The sequence below is a fragment of the Pectinophora gossypiella genome, chromosome 26 (genome assembly GCF_024362695.1).
Source record: "Pectinophora gossypiella chromosome 26, ilPecGoss1.1, whole genome shotgun sequence".
NCBI lineage: Eukaryota > Metazoa > Arthropoda > Insecta > Lepidoptera > Gelechiidae > Pectinophora > Pectinophora gossypiella.
In genome coordinates, this window is record NC_065429.1 from 6,762,559 (window position 1) to 6,784,662 (window position 22,104).

Genomic DNA, 22,104 nt, shown 5'->3' on the forward strand with positions numbered 1-22,104 from the left:
TAAACCACTCAAGTTAGACGTTTGAAATTTGGCATGCAGGTACCTTAGATACCGTAGAGGTGCACTAAGAAAGAAATTCCCGAAATTCCCACGAGAACGGGAATTAGCGGGAAAATCCTTTTGTATGAAAAATCTAAACCACTCAAGTTAGACGTTTGAAATTTGGCATGCAGATACCTTAGATACCTTAGAGGTACACTAAGAAAGGAATTCCCGAAATTCCCACGGGAACGGGAATTAGCGGGAAAATCCTTTTGTATGAAAAATCTAAACCACTCAAGTAAGACGTTTGAAATTTGTCATGCAGGTACCTTAGGTACCGTGGAGATGCACTGAGAAAGGAATTCCCGAAATTCCCACGGGAACGGGAATAAACGGGAAAATCCTTTTGTATGAAAAATCTAAACCATTCAAGTTAGATGTTTGAAATTTGGCTCGCAGGTACCTTAGATACCTTAGAGGTACACTAAGAAAGGAATTCCCGAAATTCCCACGGGAACGGGAATTAGCGGGAAAATCCTTTTGTATGAAAAATCTAAACCACTCAAGTAAGACGTTTGAAATTTGTCATGCAGGTACCTTAGGTACCGTGGAGATGCACTGAGAAAGGAATTCCCGAAATTCCCACGGGAACGGGAATAAACGGGAAAATCCTTTTGTATGAAAAATCTAAACCATTCAAGTTAGATGTTTGAAATTTGGCATGCAGATACCTTAGATACCTTAGAGGTACACTAAGAAAGGAATTCCCGAAATTCCCACGGGAACGGGAATTAGCGGGAAAATCCTTTTGTATGAAAAATCTAAACCACTCAAGTAAGACGTTTGAAATTTGTCATGCAGGTACCTTAGGTACCGTGGAGATGCACTGAGAAAGGAATTCCCGAAATTCCCACGGGAACGGGAATAAACGGGAAAATCCTTTTGTATGAAAAATCTAAACCATTCAAGTTAGATGTTTGAAATTTGGCTCGCAGGTACCTTAGACACCGTAGAGGTGCACTAAGAAAGGAATTCCCGAAATTCCCACGGGAACGGGAATTAGCGGGAAAATCCTTTTGTATGAAAAATCTAAACCACTCAAGTTAGACGTTTGAAATTTGGCATGCAGGTACCTTAGATACCGTAGAGGTGCACTAAGAAAGGAATTCCCGAAATTCCCACGGGAACGGGAATTAGCGGGAAAATCCTTTTGTATGAAAAATCTAAACCACTCAAGTTAGACGTTTGAAATTTGGCATGCAGGTACTTTAGTAAACTTAAAGCTTAGTTGCAACAGGATATTACAAAATTCCCACGGGAACGGTAGTTAGCGGGAAAAAACATTTGTATGAAAAAATCAAATCTAAATAAAAGGAGGAACTGACTGACTCAGTGACTGACATATCAACGCATAGCCTGAACGGTTAAACGTAGGCATTTGAAATTTGGAAGGGACATAGCTTAGGTACCGTAGAGGTGCACTAAGAAAGGAATTCCCGGAATTCCCACGGGAACGGAAATTAGTGGGAAAATCCTTTTGTGTGAAAAATCTAAACCGCTTAAGTTAGACGCTTGAAATTTGGCATGCAGGTACCTTGGTTAACTTAAAGCTTAGTTGCAACAGGATATTGCAAAATTCCCACAGAAACGGGAGTTAGCGGGAAAAAAACATTTGTATGAAAAAATCGAAACCGCGTAAGATAGATGTTTTCAATTCAATTCAATTAAATTATTTATTGCATTCCATGTAGCACAATGGGGTGTTACATAGGCATAGGAACTAAAACATGGACCCTGTAGGGCACAGCAACGTTGAAGGGAAGAGAGGAAGTATGTATTAAAATTAAAACTCAATGAACAATCAATTAAAAAAAAATCAATTCAATCAATTGATTCAATCTAGCATGCATGCATACCTTAGTAAATATAAAGTTTATTTTTGGCTGTATTTTGAAAAATGGGAGTTATTGGGAAAAAAATTGTATGAAAACATCTAAACTGCATAAGTATGCACTCCCACACACACAAAGATATCTCTCTTATATAAAACGCCACGCGGACGAAGTCGCGGGCAAAAGCTAGTTGATAAATATGTTTCTTTAATACTTACATTGAAACACTTTTTTAATGTACACCTTGTTCAAATAATTTATAAAAATAGAATAAAATTTACCGGTAAAATTTCGATGAAGTTACGGTTTTATTTTATTGGTATGACAATAAATAAATAAATAAATAAAATTGTTTATTTCGCATCAAAACATTACATCCATATTATGTTAGTAAAAAGTGACTTATGAAACTAATTGTTAGTGAAATAAAATGAATTCAATAAATGCGGGCAATCAGATTCAGCAGATGAATTGAATTGTTGCAGATCCTATAAAGAATGCGACCATTTTATCAAAAATAGCAGAATTGCTTGAGTAATGCTCGGAATTCAGGAAATGATTTGGATTTAGATGAATTGCTAAAGTGGAAATTTTGCCCCCCAGGTCTTCTTATCATCATCATCAATTTAAGAGCCACGCTCTTGTCGGTGCAGCATTTTCATGCTACTTGTTTAGGGAAAAATAGTGTAGTGGTTTTCCTCTTGCCTTCCGCCCCGCAGTACTCTGTCTGACGCAAGTGGGATGGCGCCCAGAGTAGTCTATTACAAAGCCATACTAGGACTCCTGTCCCCGCCTCTGAATAGTACTGACAGTTACTGCTGCCCTCTGTCAGGTTCCAGGTTACAGTCACTGTGACTTGCCGCTTCCGTCCTGCATTGCCGTACCGATGGCTCCCATCTTCGCCTCTGCAACCATTGAGGTCTTCACTCGTACTCCTGGGCAAGGGTTCCACGTTATACCCGTAGGTCTGGGTCCCTATTCGAACTCAGCCACCATCTCACTCCGGCCTACTGAAGTAAGAGGCGCCAAGCGGCAAGGACTTGCCGAACAGGAATTGCCCCAGTGGAGGGCAGAGAAGATGACTCTGTCCCCCCTGGGGCCGGGTTAATGGTCTTGTATGGAACCAAGAGGAGCTCGGTGGCGTAGCGGTTAACGCGCTCGGTCTGCGATTGTTGAAGTTAAGCAACTTTAGCAAAGGCCGGTCATAGGATGGGTGACCACAAAAAAAAAAGTTTTCATCTCGAGTTCCTCCGTGCTTCGGAAGGCACGATAAGCCGTTGGTCCCGGCTGCATTAGCAGTCGTTAATAACCACCAATCCGCACTGGGCCCGCGTGGTGGTTTAAGGCCCGATCTCCCTATCCATCCCTATGGATGGCCCGTGCCCCAGCAGTGGGGACGTTAATGGGCTGGTGATGATGATGGAACCAAGACCAAAGGTCAGGTCTTCTTATACCATGACAAAAACCACATCCGAATGTGGAGTGTGAGATTTCATAAAGGCGTTTGCATGGTTTTCACTATAAAGCGATGTTATATGTATAGATAGGTAGGTATATGACGATAATGTTATCAGTACTAAGTGGCCGTAACGGTATTTGTTATCTTTGACAATGGAGCCACGTCATCAGCAAATAGATATGTCGCGGAAACTCAACAGGCACCTATTACAAGGTCACATCGTACCGAACCGAACCACCGCACCGAACCGAATACTGAGGGCGATGATTCAGATCATGACTCTGAGTTTAATATCAAGTGGAATTTTCCATCGCAAAAGTATAGAATTGAATGAAATTTGCGACGGTAAATTCCTGTTGACAATTGCAACATAAAAATACCTTTTAAGAACAAAGGTTATAAAAATATTAATTCTTTAGGTACTTTTTTAAATTAATTTTGTATTCATAGATCTTCTCTTGATGTCGGACGTGTTTTGTAACCTTTTTTAATTACTTACTTAAACTGAATTATATGCGAAGTGTCAAAACAATCAGCGTTTCTTTAATACAGTCTACGAGTTGTGAAATAATAAATCCACATACATTTTAACAATACCACTTGATATTAACACATCACCTGAATCATCCCCCTCAGTATTCGGTACGATGTCACTTACACCCTGTATGGTGATGATGATGATGATGCGATCCAGCCGATTGCGGCTACGGCGACTGCTTCTTCGGAAGCAGTCATCTGCGCAGGAATACTTTTAGTGCGTAGGCGGGTGCGCAACCGCAGATGCCCTCTCTCGTCCTTACGCTCCGTAGACCAGTGGAACGGAAACCGATACGACTGGCGGAGAGTTCAGATGCAGTATCTGGCCGGCATGGGCAGTTACTTATGACCTCAACTGCCGCCCTAGGCCATCAACATTGCCTTGCTAACTCGCCGGATCCGCCAGTATCCGATGCTTATCAGCGTGGAGTGCCTTCTCCACCGAGTTAGACGTAATGCACAGCGCAGGAGATATCTGCATGAGAAGCCCATTCTGCTGAAGCAGTCGGTAATAAGTACTGTGCACCTCTGCCTACCCCTTCGGAGATACAGGCTTGATGTTATGTATTTAAAGCACCTTACCTTTAAGGACATAGCGTAGGCACAGAACTTTTAAGGGCAGCAAAGGGTGAAATTCACCGGAGCATAACATTTCGCAATAAATAGAGGGATGTTCATCGTTTTATGGGAAAGGTCAAGCGTGAACCGTCATTTCCCACGGTATATGATCTTTATGGTGGTAGACGATGCAAAAAATACATTGACCTTAAATGGTAAAATTATTTTATTAAGGGTATTGTACTTTAAAGGGATAGCGTGATGTTGACCAGTTTTTTTTGACGTGAGTTATTGTAGATTTGCCACAGATGGCATTAATTACTTGGCCGGACAAATGGGGAGCGCTGAAGGCTCTCAAGGCTCTTACCCGGTAAGTACAAAGTTTAAGACAACAGGTCTGAGGGTGCCCAGTTGGGCGCGTAACTCAACTCAGGGCGTCGTCTGAGAGGAAAAATATTTGAAAGAATTAATCGACCCAAGCGGGTCGATAGCGATAAGCGCTGATTGAGGGAAATCGTCGACCACGCCGGCGGGGAGAGTTGACAAGTCCATACACTCAATCTTCTTCTATCGTGTGGTTGTGAGGTGGATTACCAACCTCATCAACCCTGGTGTCAGGGTTACTATTGAGCCGCTAAAGGCTACATGACTCATGTAACGACTACGTACTTACATCAGTAAGTAGTAACCGGGACCAACGGCTTAACGTGTCTTCCGAAGCACGGATCATCTTACTTTTTGGACAATCAGGTGATCAGCCTGTAATGTCCTAACCAAACTAGGGATCACAAAGTGATTTTTCTGATATGTCCCCACCGGGATTCGAGCCCGGGACCTCCGGATCGTGAGCCCAACGCTATACCACTGGACCATAGAGGCCGTGTTTTAGTGGTTTTAATGGCCGACTCTATTCTGCCAATGTTTGTGTATGATTTTATATGTCATCCACAAATTAACATAAAAAATCGATTAAGTACTTGTCGGAAACGCATTTAGGGTTCCGTACCTCTTTTATGCTTAGCTTTATCTTTTTAAAATACGGAACCCTAAAACATATCAACAAGGCAATCAAAACTTACGCACCTGCCTACAATAAGGGTCGATTTTGGGTAAAATAAGGGGAAGGACTGTGCGTCGCTGGTATTGTATATGAATAAAAACACATGCTTAAATATTTAGAATGGACTGTATTAATTAAATTTTACAAAAAGTGGAAAATGCAACACCCATCGCCATGATGGTTAAAGGGTAGAAGAAAGAATGGAATTCGGTGTTGCCATAATAAAATAAATTTTAGTGTGTACTACACATATTCCGCAACACGGCAAAAAGAACAAAGATTAAAAAGTACAAACGTTTAAACTAAGTAAAAAGATGAACAAAATTGTTTTTTTTTTAATTATGATGAAAAATAAGCAACTAGTTTTTAATATAAACTTGAAAATAAATTATTTGTTCTTTTTGTTTTAAACTTAAAATTATTCTTACTCATTATCTATAGGTAAGATACATACTTTGTGAATACTAGTTTTCACTATAGAACCTTTACAAGTTTTAATGGAAAGTGCTCTCACTTTGCCATCAGCCCCGGGAAAAACATCTACTACTCTAGCCATAGGCCACAACAGTGGGGCTACATTGTCCTCTTTAACTATGACTAAAGAGCCAACCTTAATATTATAACAAACATTTCTCCATTTAGGCCTACTTTGTAATTGAATGATATATTGTTTGTGCCACTTAAAGGTACTAGCGTTATCACAATATATAATAGAAGGTTTATTCCTTCGAGAAATAAATCTCTTAAGAGCATTTGGAAAACAATCTGTAGTTAAATCAGTACATAATTCTACATGAATAGCTTTTGTTATGAAACAAACAAAAATAAGTATGTATGCCTTTTGTATAACTGGCTTTCTAACACGTAACATTTTTACATTAAATGGGCCCCCATAGTCAATACCTACTTTTTCAAAAACTCTACAAGGGTTGACCCTGTCAGATGGAAGTGAACCCATAAGTTGTTCAGCATTCTTAGCCTTTAACTTAAAACAAATTAAACATTTATGCAAGACATGCTTAACTTCTCTTATACCATTTACAATGTGGTAAATTTGACTTAAATTAGTCAAAACAAGCTTGGGTCCAGCATGCAATAATATTCCATGTTCCTTTTTAATTAAATAATGAACTATTTTAGAACCTTTAGGCAATATAATGGGATGCTTTTTTGAATATGGAATATCAGCATAATGGAGCCTACCTCCTACACGGAGTATATCCATGTTATCAAGAAAGGGATTTAACGCTTTAAGATTGGACTTCAATAAAGGTTGTTTAGATTTTAAAACATTAATTTCTTGACTGAAAAACTTCCTGTGTTCATTTTTAAGAATGATTTTTAAAGCAAAGTCCAACTCTTTAGGCATTAAATTACCACATATCCTATCCTCTTTCTTACTTTTACAATTTTTAACAAATGTAAAGATATATGCAACAATTCTTTTCATTTTATCAATTTTTGAACAATCATTAAACAATGGTAAGTCCTGTAACAATGAATTATTATTTGCACACCATTTATGCAGTGAAAAGCCACCTTTTTTTAACAATTGAATAAGTTCGTCCCTTGTTTTTATAAGTTGACCTAAGTCATTATCAGATAAGCAAATGTCATCAACATACGTTTTATGCAATAGTGCATCGGAAGCCAGGCAAAACTGATCCCTATACCGGTTAGCTAACTCAACCAAACAACGCGTGGCTAAATATGAGGAGCTTTTTAGACCATAGGTGACAGTCTGAAGTTGCAGACACTGTATAGCACTGTCTGAAGCCGGCCTCCACAATATGTTTTGCAATTGGCGGTGTGATGGTGTCACGTTTATACATCTGAACATTTTTTGAATGTCACAATTTAAAATATACTTGTAAAGTCTAAACAATATAAGAATGCTAAATAGATCATTCTGCACAACAGGCCCATTTAATAAGACATCATTAAGTGAAATTTTAGACAAACTTTGCATTGAACCATCAAATACTACTCTTAATTGTGTAGTTAAACTGTTTTCATTGAAAACTGGATGATGAGGCAAAAAGAACACTGCCTGTTCTTCCAAATCATATTCAGACACATCTATATATTTGGCATGGCCTAAATCTACATATTCATCAATAAATGCTTTATAGTTTTTAAATAAAGTGTCATCCTTTTTAAATCTTAATTCCAAGTTATGAAATCGTTTCAATGCACATGAAAGAGAATTACCCAAATGCAATTTATTAATATCTTGTTTGAGAGGTAAAGCCACCTCAAACTTGTCATCATGTAAAACAACAGACTCTTTAAATATTTGTTCAGTTAACTGTTGTTCAGTTTCCCCTTCAGTATAAACTTCAGGTACTTTTTCTGTTTGCCAGAACTGCGAAACAATTTTGTCTAAGTGACAATGAGGTTGAATAAACTCGTTACTTGTGCCAGAGAGGTTAGATTGCGTTGTGCAAAAGTTAGAAGCCAAGCATGAAGATGTAGGTGCGTAGGCAGGAACCCTCCCGGCGACCACAAAGCCGAAGCGTGTGTTTTGCAGGAATAGCTTCCCAGGCACAACCGGAATCTGGTCACGAAGTAGAACCTGAAAAAATATGTCGCAACCTAGGAGAATGCTAATCTTGTCACAAGTATCAAAGTCATTATCTGCCAGCCTAACATAGGATGGAAAATGATATTTATGTTTTTGTACCAAAAATTGTGGCATGTCAGATGTAATATTTTTTACTACATGGCAAGTCAATGACATTTTAAAATCGTTTGTAGTAGAATTGATGTCTAATGTGGTCTGTTGTGTTGAAATATTTGAACCATCACACACACCTGTAACCTTAACATTAGTAGGCTGTAACTTACAACCTATTTGATCAGCAAGATCAGAAGAAACAAATGAGACTTGGCTCCCTGAGTCAAGTAAAGCACGTGCGTAAATTGGCAGCCCGTCCTTATTATATAATTTAACCCTAACTGTGGGCAATAAAACATTATCATTTTTATTAGCTAATAAGCTGACTTTCTGCTCACTGCTTTGAGGAACATCCTCATGCAACAAAGTGTTGTGCGTACCCTTGCATTTAGCACAATTAAAAGTGAAAAAACATTTTTTATTTAGGTGCTCATTAAGACATATTTTACATAATTTATGTTTGCAAACAAACTCGTTACGTTTAGTGGGCTCAGCAAGCTTGAAACTTGGACATTGATGCAGTTTATGACTGTGTGAGTTGCAATACTTACAGTTAATGGGCTTTATGATATCATTATTATTTTTATTAGCATTATTTTTTGAAGCTACTAGGCTGTTGCGGCGCACAGAAGATGCTGGCGCGCTTTCTCCGAGGGTCTCGAGAGCTGCTGCCCGGTTATCTAAAAAGGTCAAAAAATCCTTCAGATTAGGCAAGTCACTGTCACTTTGCTTTTCTAAATGAAATGCTCGCAGTGTATATTGATCAATTTTCCTTTGTAAAATGGAAATTATTATTAAATCCCATGATTCCACAGGCACATCTAAATTTTTAAGAGCGCCTATATGTTGTCTCGTAGTTGAGACCAAGGTTCGCAGAGCAGGAGCAGAAGTCTTACTTTGTACAGGCAGGTCCAAAATGGCAACAATATGATTATTAACCACCTGCTTTTTATTATCAAACCGTTGCTTTAACAACTGCAAGGCAACAGCATAATTTTCACTTGTAAGTGTCAAGTGTTGTATAATATTGTGGGCTTCGCCACAAAGCAAGCTCCTCAAATAATAAAACTTGTCGCACGGCGACAGAGAGGGGTCTTGATCTATAACATCTTTGAATAGATTATAAAAACTGTGAAATTCACTTAATTCACCATAAAATTTTGGGAGTTCAATCGGTGGAAGACGTCTGGCTGGAGGCCTATCCTCTTTTTTGTAGCTTTCTAGACATCTAGAAAAGATACTTACGGTGTCATAATATCGGCCTTCAACCTCGAACACGTTTTCCGTTTTCTCATCATTTGAATCTAGAATGGAAATTCGTAGGTTATAGTCAATATACTGATCGAAACATTTGGTTAGCCTATTGAGCTTTTCCTGAATTATATAGGAATCAATTTTACCTGGCGCCGATTGTAATTCCCGTGCGTAATTATACATGCGAGTTATGGAACTCTTTACATGGCCTCGGGAGGCCACCAGGCCTTTTAAATCGCTTCCTTGCTCCATTATTGAAACCACCCAAATACGTCAGTAACAAATTTGCAATAGAACTATTAAATTTAAACAGTTGAAACAGTATTTTTAACAATATGAACTCCAAAATTCTTAAATACGTTAACACGCAATAAAACAATAGAATGACAATAAAACAAAATGGCTAACAAAGCCGAAATGCTTCCGGAAACTCCGTTGCGCGGGGGCAAATTAACGAATGACACAACACACACGTCACTAAATCTTGCAGCTCGTTCTTTCTCGCAGCGTCTTGATGTCGTCGTCTCGCTCCTTCATTCGAACGTTCCGTTTAACGCAAACAATTGGATGTCAATTTTTTTTTATTTTTATTTTAAAGTCATATAAAATGTAAGTTTTAAAAAACCGGTAAATCGGAAAAGGTACGTTACGTATAGCGAAACGTGTTTAAAAACAAATGTTTATTGTATTTTTGCACTATGGTTGCGCGATTGTTGCCAACCAAATAAAACAAATGCAAAGTTCAACACAGATAAAAATAGGTAAAATTAAAATGGCGTTGCAGATTTATAGAATCATGCAGTCCGATGAAATAAAAATGTTCCACTTTTTGTCAATAGCACAAAATGCGAATTAAATTTGTTTTGTCAATGGCACAAAACGCGAAATTTAAAGTTTGTTTTGTCAATAGCACAAAACGTAATATTTAAAGTTTGTTTTGTCAATAGCACAAAACGTAAAAAGTCTGATGATTTATAGAATCATGCAGTATAAAAATTATCCACCTTTTATCAATAGCACAAAAGGGGAAAATACGTTCACTGAACACTTTAAATTAGCACATACGAACTTTAACCGTAGTACTTTATGGAGATGCCAGGAGAATAGCTCACTGGCGGCTTGTTTAGCCAGTAATCAGGCGCATCGGGAGAATGGCTCACCGATGGATGGCGACAAACCTGTAGAGCATCGGGAGTATAGCTCACCGATGTGGGCGATACTTAGGTCTCCTGCGCATGCAGCGAAGTCGCCCGCCGCAGGGATCTCGAAGAAGCCGGAGGTGTCGAGTCAATAGCACTCATGATACACTTTGAGTATCACACCGCGGAAATCTTCTCGCGCACTGAATCTAATTATTTAATATCGGCAAAAAGACTAAAAGGTTCGAAGGACCAAAAGCATGTGCGTCGCTGGTATTGTATATGAATAAAAACACATGCTTAAATATTTAGAATGGACTGTATTAATTAAATTTTACAAAAAGTGGAAAATGCAACACCCATCGCCATGATGGTTAAAGGGTAGAAGAAAGAATGGAATTCGGTGTTGCCATAATAAAATAAATTTTAGTGTGTACTACACAAGGACCACAGATGGGTCGACCGTTACGACACAGGTGCGTGTGCGCAGAAAAAACGCTCGAAAATGATGACTTTGTAACACGTGACTCAAATTCGATAGATATATCGAGTGTGGATGAAATGGGTCGCCTATTAGATTCAAGATAAGTTAAGAAATTCTAAAATCTAAATTCTAAATAAAAAAAATATATTTGAGTAATACCTTTCGAACGCCGGAACGCGGATCTCGACCAGACACAATGTAAAATCTATTGTGTCTGGTATCTCGGCATATGAGAGGTTAATTTTATATAATTTTTTTTCAATTTATTTATAAAATATTTATGAATGTCATAAATAATTTATCTTGAACCAAGTACGCTACCCAATTTAGGTTATTGGAAAATACCTTTGTATAAAAAATGTTTACGATTCATAACTTTTATTGTGAAGAAGCAATGTCACGAAACGAAATCACGACATTTCAAGTTTTTTATTAAAAAAAAAAGGTTCACTAATGTTTTACAAAAAACGTATAACAAATAATCATTTTACAAACAACGTTTGGAAAACTAATCATTTGACAAACTTTCATTTCGCAAACATATTACTTTAAAAACAATCATATCACATAATACAGATTCCGCAAATGTTTTACTTAGAAAATAATTCATCTGTTAAAATATTATATTTAAAATAATCACATGACTAAATAATTCGTTTGCCAAACTGGTGATTATACAAAAAGTTACAAGATAAATTATTATTTTTTTAAAATAACTATTTTTATGTGAAGCTGTACAAAAGTCGGTATTTTAGAATAATTTTATTGTAGTACCCACTTATTGCCGCACTATTTCGTTTATTGCACTGTCTTTAAAAATCTAAATCTAAAAATCAGATTACGTGAATTTAGTGAAATAAGTAGAATTCGGTTCTGGCACTCGCCGGCCGCTGCCGCGGCACGCTCGCTTCGCTCGCTCGGCTCGTGCGTTGTGGTCGCAGTTCTAACCTAACCTAACCAAACATTGGAAAATAAATGATTATTATAATTATTTAACTTCTTTATTATTATTGGACTTTCATGCATGAACCCAAAGTAATGATATACACGTACTTAATAGCTTACTACTTTCTTCTAAAATGATCTTTTTTCATACGTTTTTTGTTAAACTATAGTAAACTGAGAAAGATTTTTGTTGACTTACATAGATTTTGGTTAATAAAATATTTACCAAGCAATGCATTTTGTCAAATGTTATTTTTGCTTTACGTTGTTTTGCCATCTAACATGTTTATAAAATAATCAATTTGTAAATTAATGTTTTAGCGTAATAATTATTTTTTTTGTAAATATATTGTCTAATGAGTAGTTTATTAAACAATAGTTTGTAAAATGATACATTTATCAAATATAGTTTTGACAAATGTTGTTTTTCAAATGAAAATTTATTATTTGTTTTTTGTCAAATAATCGGACACCAAAAAAAAAACTTATAATAAGTAATATCGTGACGATTCACTTTCGAGTGTAACTTGTGAAAATAAGTTTAAGGTCTTGTTAAAAAAAAAAAAATAGTCGAGGAACATGTTTTGAGTTTATTTATATATGGTGGAAAATTCCACTTGATATTCATCATCATCAGCCCATTAACGTCCCCACTGCTGGGGCACGGGCCTTCCCTATGGATGGGTAGGGAGATCGGGCCTTAAACCATCACGTGGGCCCAGTGCGGATTGATGGTTATTAACGCATGCTAATGCAGCCGGAACCAACGGCTTAACGTGCCTTCTGAAGCACGGAGGAGCTCGAGATGAAAACTTTTTTTTTGTGGTCACCCATCCTATGACCGGCCTTTGCGAAAGTTGCTTAACTTCAACAATAGCAGACCGAGCGCGTTTACCGCTGCGCCACCGAGCTCCTCACTTGCTATTAACTCAGAATAATGAGCTAAATCATCCCTCAGTATTCGTTACGATGTCACTTACACCCCGAACCACGACGCCGGTATTATGTGTGTAGCAGTAGCGACACATTTAATACATTTTTGTTATGTCAGCATTTTTGGTAGCAGCGCCTGCGTTGCCCCGCGGCTAGCCAGTCTCTCCCGCTCCGTCACCGGGCTAGCTACTATGCCCGACCTTAATTACCGTGTAATATTTTCGGTGTATCTGATTCTTCAAAATTGTAATTATTAGTCCTTTAAAGTGAATAATATAATTTCAGCAACTTTAAATAGTTATTATACTTTCGTGATCCTCCTGATAATTATTTATAGTCAGATGATATATTGAAGTGCGGGTCATAGCGCCTTCCTAGTAGAACTTTACAAAACATATAATAAAAAGACCCCACATGTGGACCTATCAGCATGTGATGGTGATCAATTTATTCAAAATGGTCGACCATTTGTGGTCAAATCAATTGGCGGGAAAGTGGCTTTCTTTTATTTTAAATTTATGATTTATCATCATAGCCGTGGTAGCCCAGTTGGTAGAACGCTTGCCTCTCACTTTGAGGTCGTAGTTTCGAATCCAGCACAGGCCTAATTGAGGCACAGGCTCAATAGTAACCCTGACACCAGGGTTGATGAGGTTGGTCCACCTCACAACCTACACAATAGAAGAAGATATACATGAATATAATTCTAATAATATCAACTTCCAAACATAATTATCTAGCTGTGTAACCTTGTCTAATAAACACTTTATCAAAAGATAAACTTTATCAATCACTTTTAATATTATCTTTTTGATTGAGAAGGGAATGTTAGGTTGGTGTGGACACAGACATCGGATGAAGGATAATAGAATTGCGAAAGCGGTATAAAGCGAAAGTTGATGGTAGGGCTGGCGCAGAGGAAGACCTAGAAGGACTTTTGACCAAATTGGAGATGTCCTTAGAAAAGGTTTAGTACGATCTACTCTGAACCGGCGTGCGTGTATGAAGCGATTGGTGAATGTGGAGGAAGCAAGAGAAGTGTGTCAGGATCGAAGCAAATGGAATTCTATAGTCTCTGCTTACCCCGGTGGGAAATAGGCGTAAGTTTATGTATGTAGTTAGTGGGCTTTGTTATCCGCATTTAGACTCTTAAGGTGGCCTATTACGCGTGTTTATGTATGTATGTTTAATATAATCTTTATTAAGAACGCCGGTAAGTAGTATTTCAATAACAAAAAAACACATTTAAACATATAAGCCTAATTGTGCTGATTCCAATATACACGATTTTTTTTTTATTATTCAAGCCTATATGTATAAGCTACATTATTGTAAAGTTTCATTAAAATCCATTCAGTACTTTTTGCGTGAGGAGATCCGCAGGAGAACTAAAGTAACCGATATAACTCGGAGAATTGCAAAGCTGAAGTGGCAGTGGGCAGGACACATAGCGAGGAGAACCGATGGCCGCTGGGGCGGAAGGGTTTTAAAATGGCGACCACGTGTCAGACGACGCTCAGTGGGTAGGCCCGCTACAAGGTGGACCGACGATCTGGTGAAGGTCGCGGGAAGCCGTTGGATGCGGGCAGCGCGGGACCGATCGTCGTGGAGATCCTTGCGGGAGGCCTATGCCCAGCAGTGGGCGTCGTACGGCTGATGATGATGATGACTTTTTGCGTGAAAGAGTAACAAACATTCATAATCACATACATCATAAATAAACAGTCTATAGTATACGTCCCACTACTGGGCACAGGCCTCCCCTCAATCAACCGGAGGGGAGGCTACTTCAATGCGGGTTGGTGGAGGTGTTTTTACGGCTAATAGCCGGGACCAACGGCTTAACGTGCCCTCCGTAGCGCGGAATCATCGTACTTTATCGGACAATCAGGGGATACAAGCCTGCAATGTCCTTACCAAACAAAGGTCAGCCTCACAAAGTGATTTCGACAATGTCCCCATCGGGAATCGAACCCGGACCTCCAGATCGTGAGCCTAACGCTCTAACCACTAGACCACGGAGGCTGTTCCTTGCTCACAAACTTTTACATTTATAATATTAGTAAGATTAAACATCGTCCTACCCCTTCGGGATGCAGGCGTGATGCTTTTTTATGGTATGAATATTTCTCAACCACGCCTATCATTCGTAATCAGAATGGCTAAACGCGCAAACTTCATTGCCTGATGAATGTTATCTTCATATATGACATTGCGCAGAAATTATATATAGCATTGTTCTATTCAGATTAATATTACATACCTTGACATGGTTACTAAGTATAGTGTCTATGTTTACTGACTTTGATAGATCATCCTTGGGTTTTACACACAAAATGCCCAAATGGTTCTTTTATATGCGCAAATGTCAAATTGCAATATTGCCTACTTAGATGAATTGCTTCGATGTGGCTATTTTAACACTTTCAAGGACAGAACGTCTAATGACGTTCCGATCCCAAGGTGTCCTATTACCTATTATGAACCATCAATGACCCATGATCTCTGTCCGTGAAAGGGTTAAAGACGCTTAGGACATAACAAGGGTATAATGAAGCGTATACGGTGTCTGATGATTAATGATTAATGATTACCGGGGTATAAACCCGGGAACTTAGGATCGTGAGTTCAACACCCAAGCACTGAACAACAGAAGCAGATGAATTACAGACGTAACTTGTATATGTTTTGTCTTCTTGTAATCCTTTTATCCCTTAACCCTTTCACAGGCAGAGACCATGGGTCATTGATGGTTCATAATAGATAGTATGACACCCTGGAATCGAAACGTCATTGGACGTTCTGTCCTTGAAAGTGTTAACCCCCCTGAACCTTTCCTAAGGACATCTTCAATTTGGAAAAGATTTTGCAAAACATCTTGTAGATAAAGAAAAAAATCGAAAAAAAAATCAGGGCACTCGTCCTGCCTTGACAGGAGCTGCGGGCATAGAATAAGGAATAATACTAAGTATAGAACGGTAACTCTCCGCTCCCCACCAGCGTCTGAGCTAGGTTTACCTCACCCCCTCTCGAACATAGTTTAGACTTGAATCGTATGGCGTCAGACGTCACACACACAGATGCGCGTGAACGATAATGTCAATGTGTAGTGTCTGTGTAAAACGAGGTTGTTTGTATGAAGTGTCCGGGGTGTGTTTTGGGTTCAATTCCCGCCTGAGTCAGAATTTTTCATGATTAAAATTTTCTCTTTGGAGTTTTCCTAAGTACGGTTGAATTGCTATAAAAACAAAAATCGTCTTATAGATACATTTAAATAAATATACCTACGCAGAATTATAATTAATGAAATGTTAGATTAGTAGAAAATATAGAAAGAAAAGAAAATATTAATTAAAAGTAATATATAAACAGCCTATATACGTCCCACTGCTGGGCACAGGCCTCCCCTCAATCAACCGGATGGGGTATGGAGCTTACTCCACCACGCTGCTCCAATGCGGGTTGGTGGAGGTGTTTTACGGCTAAGAGCCGAGACCAACGGCTTAACGTGCCTTCTGAAGCAAGAAATCATCTTACATTTTTAGACAATCAGGTGATTCAAGCCTGAAAAGTCCTTACCAAACAAAGGACAGTCTCACAAAGTGATTTCGACAATGTCCCTTCTGGAATCGAACCCGGACCTTCAGATCGTGAGCCTAACGCTCTAACCACTAAACTACGGAGGCTGTTATTAATTTAATTGAAGGTGATATGGTCGGTTTGTTTATCGCAACGCACGCGATATGTACGGTCACGAGCATTTATATGTATACACTTTGGTACCATGTCACATTAACTTTTTCGACATATTGAACTGTAAGTCTCACTAAATGTCAAATATTTTAGTGCGACAGTGTCCTAAAGTGGGTACATTATATTGCTCATGACTGTACAACGTGCTACAGGAGTAGGTAACTAGGAAATGCGTCACTTTACTTCATCACCAGCCCATTAACGTCCCCACTGCTGGGGCACGGGCCTTCCCAATGGATGGATAGGGAGATCGGGCCTTAAACCATCACGCGGGCCCAGTGCGGATTGGTGGTTATTAACGACTGCTAATGCAGCCGGGACCAACGGCTTAACGTGCCTTCCGAAGCAGGGAGGAGCTGGAGATGGTTTTTTTTTGTGGTCACCCATCCTATGACCGGCCTTTGCGAAAATTGCTTAACTTCAACAATCGCAGACCGAGCGCGTTTACCGCTGCGCCACCGAGCTCCTCACTTTACTCACACTTTGGTAATTGTTAGCTTTAATATGTTTTACACTTGTGTAAACGTAGTATTATACAAGTAGGTATATTCTACGAAAATTAATCACTTTGGCTTACTTTATTTTCAATAAGTTCTATCGTGTCGGTTGTGAGGTGGATTATCAAACCCATCAACGCTGGTGTCAGGGTTATTATTGAGCCGCCGTAGGCCCCTGACATGGCTCATGTAACGTCTACGTACTTACTTAGTAAGTAGTAACCGGGACCAATTCAATTCAATTCTCAATTATTTATTGCATTCCATGTAGTACAATGGGGTGTTACATAGGCATAGGAACTGTAACATGGACCCTGTAGGGCACAGCAACGGCCAACGGCTTAGCGTGCCTTCTGAAGCACGGATCGTCTTGCTTTTGGACAATCAGGTGATCAGCCTGTAATGTCCTAATGAAACTAGGAATCACAAAGTGATTTTTGCGTTTTGTCCCCACCGGGATTTTTTTTTATTTAACCAAAAAAATGTACATATAAATGGAATAATGCAGACATACCAATAAACCGTCTTGGGTTTGTCCTGGCATGCCATCGCTTCATTATATCTTGTTTTATAAATTGGTTTACTTACTATTTTTAAACAGTGATGTGTTTTATTTCAACAGTTTTTCTTTAACTTTATTTCCATTGTTATTAATTATATTAGTTTTAAGACAACACATATGTCGTGTACATATGTATGTGTGCATGTAGATATGTGTTTGGTTAGACTTCGGATTGGATTCGAACCCGGGACCTCCGGATCGTGAGCCCAACGCTCAACCTGATGCTCTGCCCAGCACAGATATGGTTTACGTAATGTCTGAAATGACGTTTCTTAGACCTTAATCTCTAGCGTTATCAGTAAGAGCACAATTTAATCGATTTTGATAACTTTTTTAATTATTGATTTATAGGAATAGATTACTCGTTTTTGAAGAAAGCCGCCTTTAAACATAATTAAATGACATTATCTGAAGATATTGCAATTTGTCAGTTCGGGACGCTGTGGTAGCCAAGTTGGAACAGAACGCTTGACTCTCACTGTAAGGTCACAGGTTTGAATCCAGCACGGGCCTAAAACTATAATTTTCGAAATCGTTTTTCGAATTCATGTTTGGATCATAAATCAGGTGATCAGCGGTGAAGGAAACATCGTGAGTAAACCCACACACCCGCGTTACTGACCTAACCTGTATTGGGCTGGTTTTCCCTTCGCGGGTTAGAAGGTCAGACAGGCAGTCGCTTCTGTAAAAAACCGGACCTGTCAAATCTTCAGGTTAGATAAGCGGACCCTGTGAAAACGGGATAATGCGCTCGGGTTAATGCAATCTGCGCTCACGACCCTGAGGTCCCACGTTCGAATCTCGGTGAGGACATATCGCAAAAAACACTTTTTGATGTACTAATACGTTACAGGCTGATCACCTGATTGTCTGCAAGGCACGCTAAGCCGTTGGTCCCGGTTAGTACTTTCTGATGAAATACATTTTGGGTAAGTTGCATTGGTCATGTCAGGGACCTTTGGCGGGTCAATAATAACCCTGACACCAGGGTGATGAGGTTGGTAATCCAACTCACAACCCTTACGACAGAAGAAGATTACTGAGTGGCTCTGGTCATGCCAGTTGTGATAATGTATAGAAGGATGATCACCTCATCTTCTATACGTATATACAGTAAGTTAATAAGTCGATATTTACACATATAGTCAGTATAACTTCTACAAATTCTAGAATATTTTTTAATTATTTTTATCTTTAAAGTAATAAAAAAATGTTATAAGTACCTACTTACAATGTTACGAAGAATAAAGTAATCCGTCACTCAAAATGAACTTATCAAACACTTTTTAATAAAACCACTGGCTGTACAAACCAACTTCACAGTTCAAAACGTAAAACTTTAAAAAAGTTAAAACTTTACAAAGAATAACAAACAAGATGGCGACACGACCGCCTGCGTGCGACGCGCGATTCTGAATACGAAATAAAGTTTTGAAAATCGAATCGCGTATCTCCACCAATCAGGTGAGAGCCGTGGCTGATTCTAGTAACTATTTTTGTGTTAATGAATCATTCTGATATAAGTAGGATTTGTGTAGGTACTTAATAGAACCGTTTTTCCCCCGAAGGGTAAAAAACGGATATTTAGGTTTCAGCCGTAGCTTGAACCACTTTGTGAGATAACACCCTTGTAATCCAGCCTTATTGACTGTCAAATACGTTTCTACTAATGCCACCTGGCGGCAATCGTGTGAATAACTTTCCACCCGACCTCAGCGCCAGGCTGTTGTTTCCTCAGTACCAGTGCCGGCAAGGCCTTCAGGCGTGGTTCAAGCTACGGCTGAAACCTAAATATCCGTTTTTTACCCTTCGGGGGAAAAACGGTTCTATTTAGGTGTTCGAGCCTACGCTTGAACCACTTTGTGAGACGTGTTTGACTTCTGCCGGCGCTGAGTCGGGTATTAAAAGAAACAAGAATGTACCAAATGTAATTTTGATTTAATAATAATTAAAAAAAAAAAAACAAAACAAAACAAAATACTATTTCGTAAACCTTCTGAGATTTGTTACATAATTTATGGAATTGAAAACATTAATCAACAGGTATGAAACAATTTGTCATCATGGATGGAGCAAGTGAAGTCGGATTAGGTGGGATGTCTCGGTAGTAGTGATTAAAAAGAGTATTTTTTGATTTCCAATTACCGCGTTTCAGCACGTCGTCGATGTCTATTCGCGCGTTTATCAAATTGTCCGTAGCAACGGCGGCTCGGATGCTGCCTGCGGAAGATGAGATACTTGCTTCTTTAAAGAGGGTTCTCACCCATCCTGCGATTACAGATCGAGATGCTTCTCGAACAGTCCCTCTAGTTGTAATGAACAGGCTTTTCAAATTTTTCGCCTTCCGCCGATCTTGAGTTAGGGAAATAAGTTTTTTCGTCCAATATACTGGATCTAACCTGTTCACAGAAATGTTTCTTAAACACCATCCAGATTGCCTATGATTGGAATTATCTGTTTTAGACCCAAATTTTGGCCAAAAGATTAACTCCTCATCTCTTTCTTCAAAGTGATTAGAGTCAATGCTGAGAAGAGTTAAATCGTGAACTCTTCTGCCTGATGCTAATAATAGTAATATGCAGGTATGACGAGAAATAGCGAAAAGACTGTTCTCATTGATGGCATATTCTTGAAGAAACGATATTAGCTCTTCCATTCTCCAACTTAATGGTTTCTTGGCTGGAGGTTTCTGAGTAAGTATGCCCTTTAGCGTACGAACAACAATAGGATGAGTCGCCAACGAAGAAGACTTGTGCGGGTTCGCAAATGTAGTCACCACTGATTTGTGTAATAATATTGTTCTCGGAGCCAAACGTTGGACTTCAAAAAGGTGACAAAGATATTTTGCTAAGTCGTTTGGATTGGGGTTATTAATTGCGATATTCAGTTTGGCTGCCCAATTACACCACCTTTTCCAAGCTGGACGATATGTTCGGAGTGTTGAACTTCTCCAAGAAGCTTCTAATATTTTCACTTCTGACGCGCTCCATCCTGTGGTTTCAATGGCCCAGCCCGTACCTTCCAGACCTGCAAATTGAGTTGGTCCACTCCTGGTGGTGGGAGATTTGTCTGCAGATCTATCAAGTTCGCTCGGAGGTGTGGTATAATCCACGGTTGTTCGATCGCGCGCCTCTTGACTTCTGGCATCCAGAACGCCTGGCTCCAATTGGGAACAATGAGAAGGTAAAGCCCTGTGGATGTATCCAGGTGCCGAAGTATCCGCGGTATTAAAGCTGGAGGGGGAAATATCCAACCTAGGTTGAAATGCCAAGCTCTGCTGAGAGCATCCGTGAACTGACTGACGGGATCCGCTGCGTCTTCGCTGACATATTTCTGGACTACAGCTGAACGATCTGATGCAAATAGATCTATCTCTGGTCGACCTAATTTGGCGAATATGGCGTTTGTAATAGGTTTGGTCAGATGCCACTCCGGAAGTTTCTTGGCCCTCGATAGACCGTCCGCCAAACCGTTGCATGTTCCGGGGATATAACGAGCCGTCATCTGACAACCGTGTCGCTGGCATAGTTCGAGGATCAGCCTTACAGTGCGTAGAAGTCTCAGGGATCTTGTGCCGCCTTGTTTTGTTATATAGGCTACCGCCGTACGATTGTCGGATTGTAGAACTATCGACTGCCCATGCAGTTGCGGACTTAGTTGTTTGAGAGTTTCGAACACAGCCCAAAGTTCCTTTTGGTTGGAGTGCCATTTTTTCTGAACACTGGTCCACTGCCCCCACAACTTTTGACTGTTCGCTATGGCTCCCCAACCGAGATCTGCAGCATCGGTAGTAATAAAAATTGTAGGGTCTGGTTGATGAATGGAGGAGTGCATGTGAGCGTTTTTTGACCACCAATTCAGTTCCTCTAAACTTCTTCCGGGAATAGGCATTTTTCTGTGAGGATTGGCTCGAGGAAGTTTGTTCGCGTCCATTTGCAAGATTCGACAATGTAATCTTCCCAGGGGAATTACGAATGCTGCGAAATTGAGTTTCCCCAAAATGACTTTTGCGTCGTGCCAGCTCCAGAACTTTCGCCTCAGACAGTTTTGGCATAGATTTACGATCTGTTGGCATTTTGCATGCGATAACATCTTTTGATTGTTGATTGTGTCCCAAATAATACCTAAGTATTCTAGGCATCCTGTTGGTTCCAGTGATGACTTCTTTCGATTGACAGACCATCCTAGTTGCTCTAGCTTGTCCAAAACAAATCTTGCTTGGTTTTTGAGCGTTTCTGGATCTTGATGCATCATCAAAAAGTCGTCCAAGTAGACCACAATTTTTATATCGTTTTGCCGAAACCAGTGTGCTAACCAGCTGGTTACTTTTGCGAACGCTGACGGTGCACTGGATAGGCCGAACGGCAGGCAG

The 22,104-nt window shown here is 39.4% G+C and overlaps 2 protein-coding genes across 5 annotated transcripts in view; both read right to left on the minus strand.

Moving 5' to 3' along the window:
* LOC126378525 (uncharacterized) overlaps positions 1–19,134 on the minus strand; it is a 35,534-nt gene extending 16,400 nt beyond the window's left edge. Inside the window, exon 1 of one of the 3 annotated variants that reach the window (XM_050026946.1) lies at positions 18,964–19,134. The gene's annotated coding sequence lies outside the window, so the exon portion shown is untranslated. Of the gene's footprint in view, positions 1–18,955 lie in introns of all 3 variants that reach the window. The other 2 variants (XM_050026947.1, XM_050026948.1) reach the window with 2 other exon arrangements.
* On the minus strand, positions 5,596–9,953 carry LOC126378367 (uncharacterized). Of its 2 annotated transcripts, XM_050026656.1 has the most exons (4): positions 9,566–9,951; positions 9,411–9,469; positions 8,717–8,845; positions 5,596–8,063 (listed from the first exon to the last, which is right to left on the minus strand). In XM_050026656.1, exon 4 carries the CDS (start codon positions 7,455–7,457, stop codon positions 5,913–5,915), a length of 1,545 nt encoding a protein of 514 aa, XP_049882613.1. In that variant the 5' UTR covers positions 7,458–8,063; positions 8,717–8,845; positions 9,411–9,469; positions 9,566–9,951; the 3' UTR covers positions 5,596–5,912. The 2 variants fall into 2 exon arrangements, with proteins under 2 accessions (XP_049882613.1, XP_049882612.1); XM_050026655.1 differs by having other exon boundaries at positions 5,596–8,845; positions 9,566–9,953.
* Positions 19,135–22,104: the final 2,970 nt, after the last annotated feature.

Excerpts from the sequence above, each read along its gene's own strand:
- LOC126378367 (XM_050026655.1), bottom strand. The coding sequence starts at position 8,228 with ATGTCATTGACTTGCCATGTAGTAAAAAATATTACATCTGACATGCCA.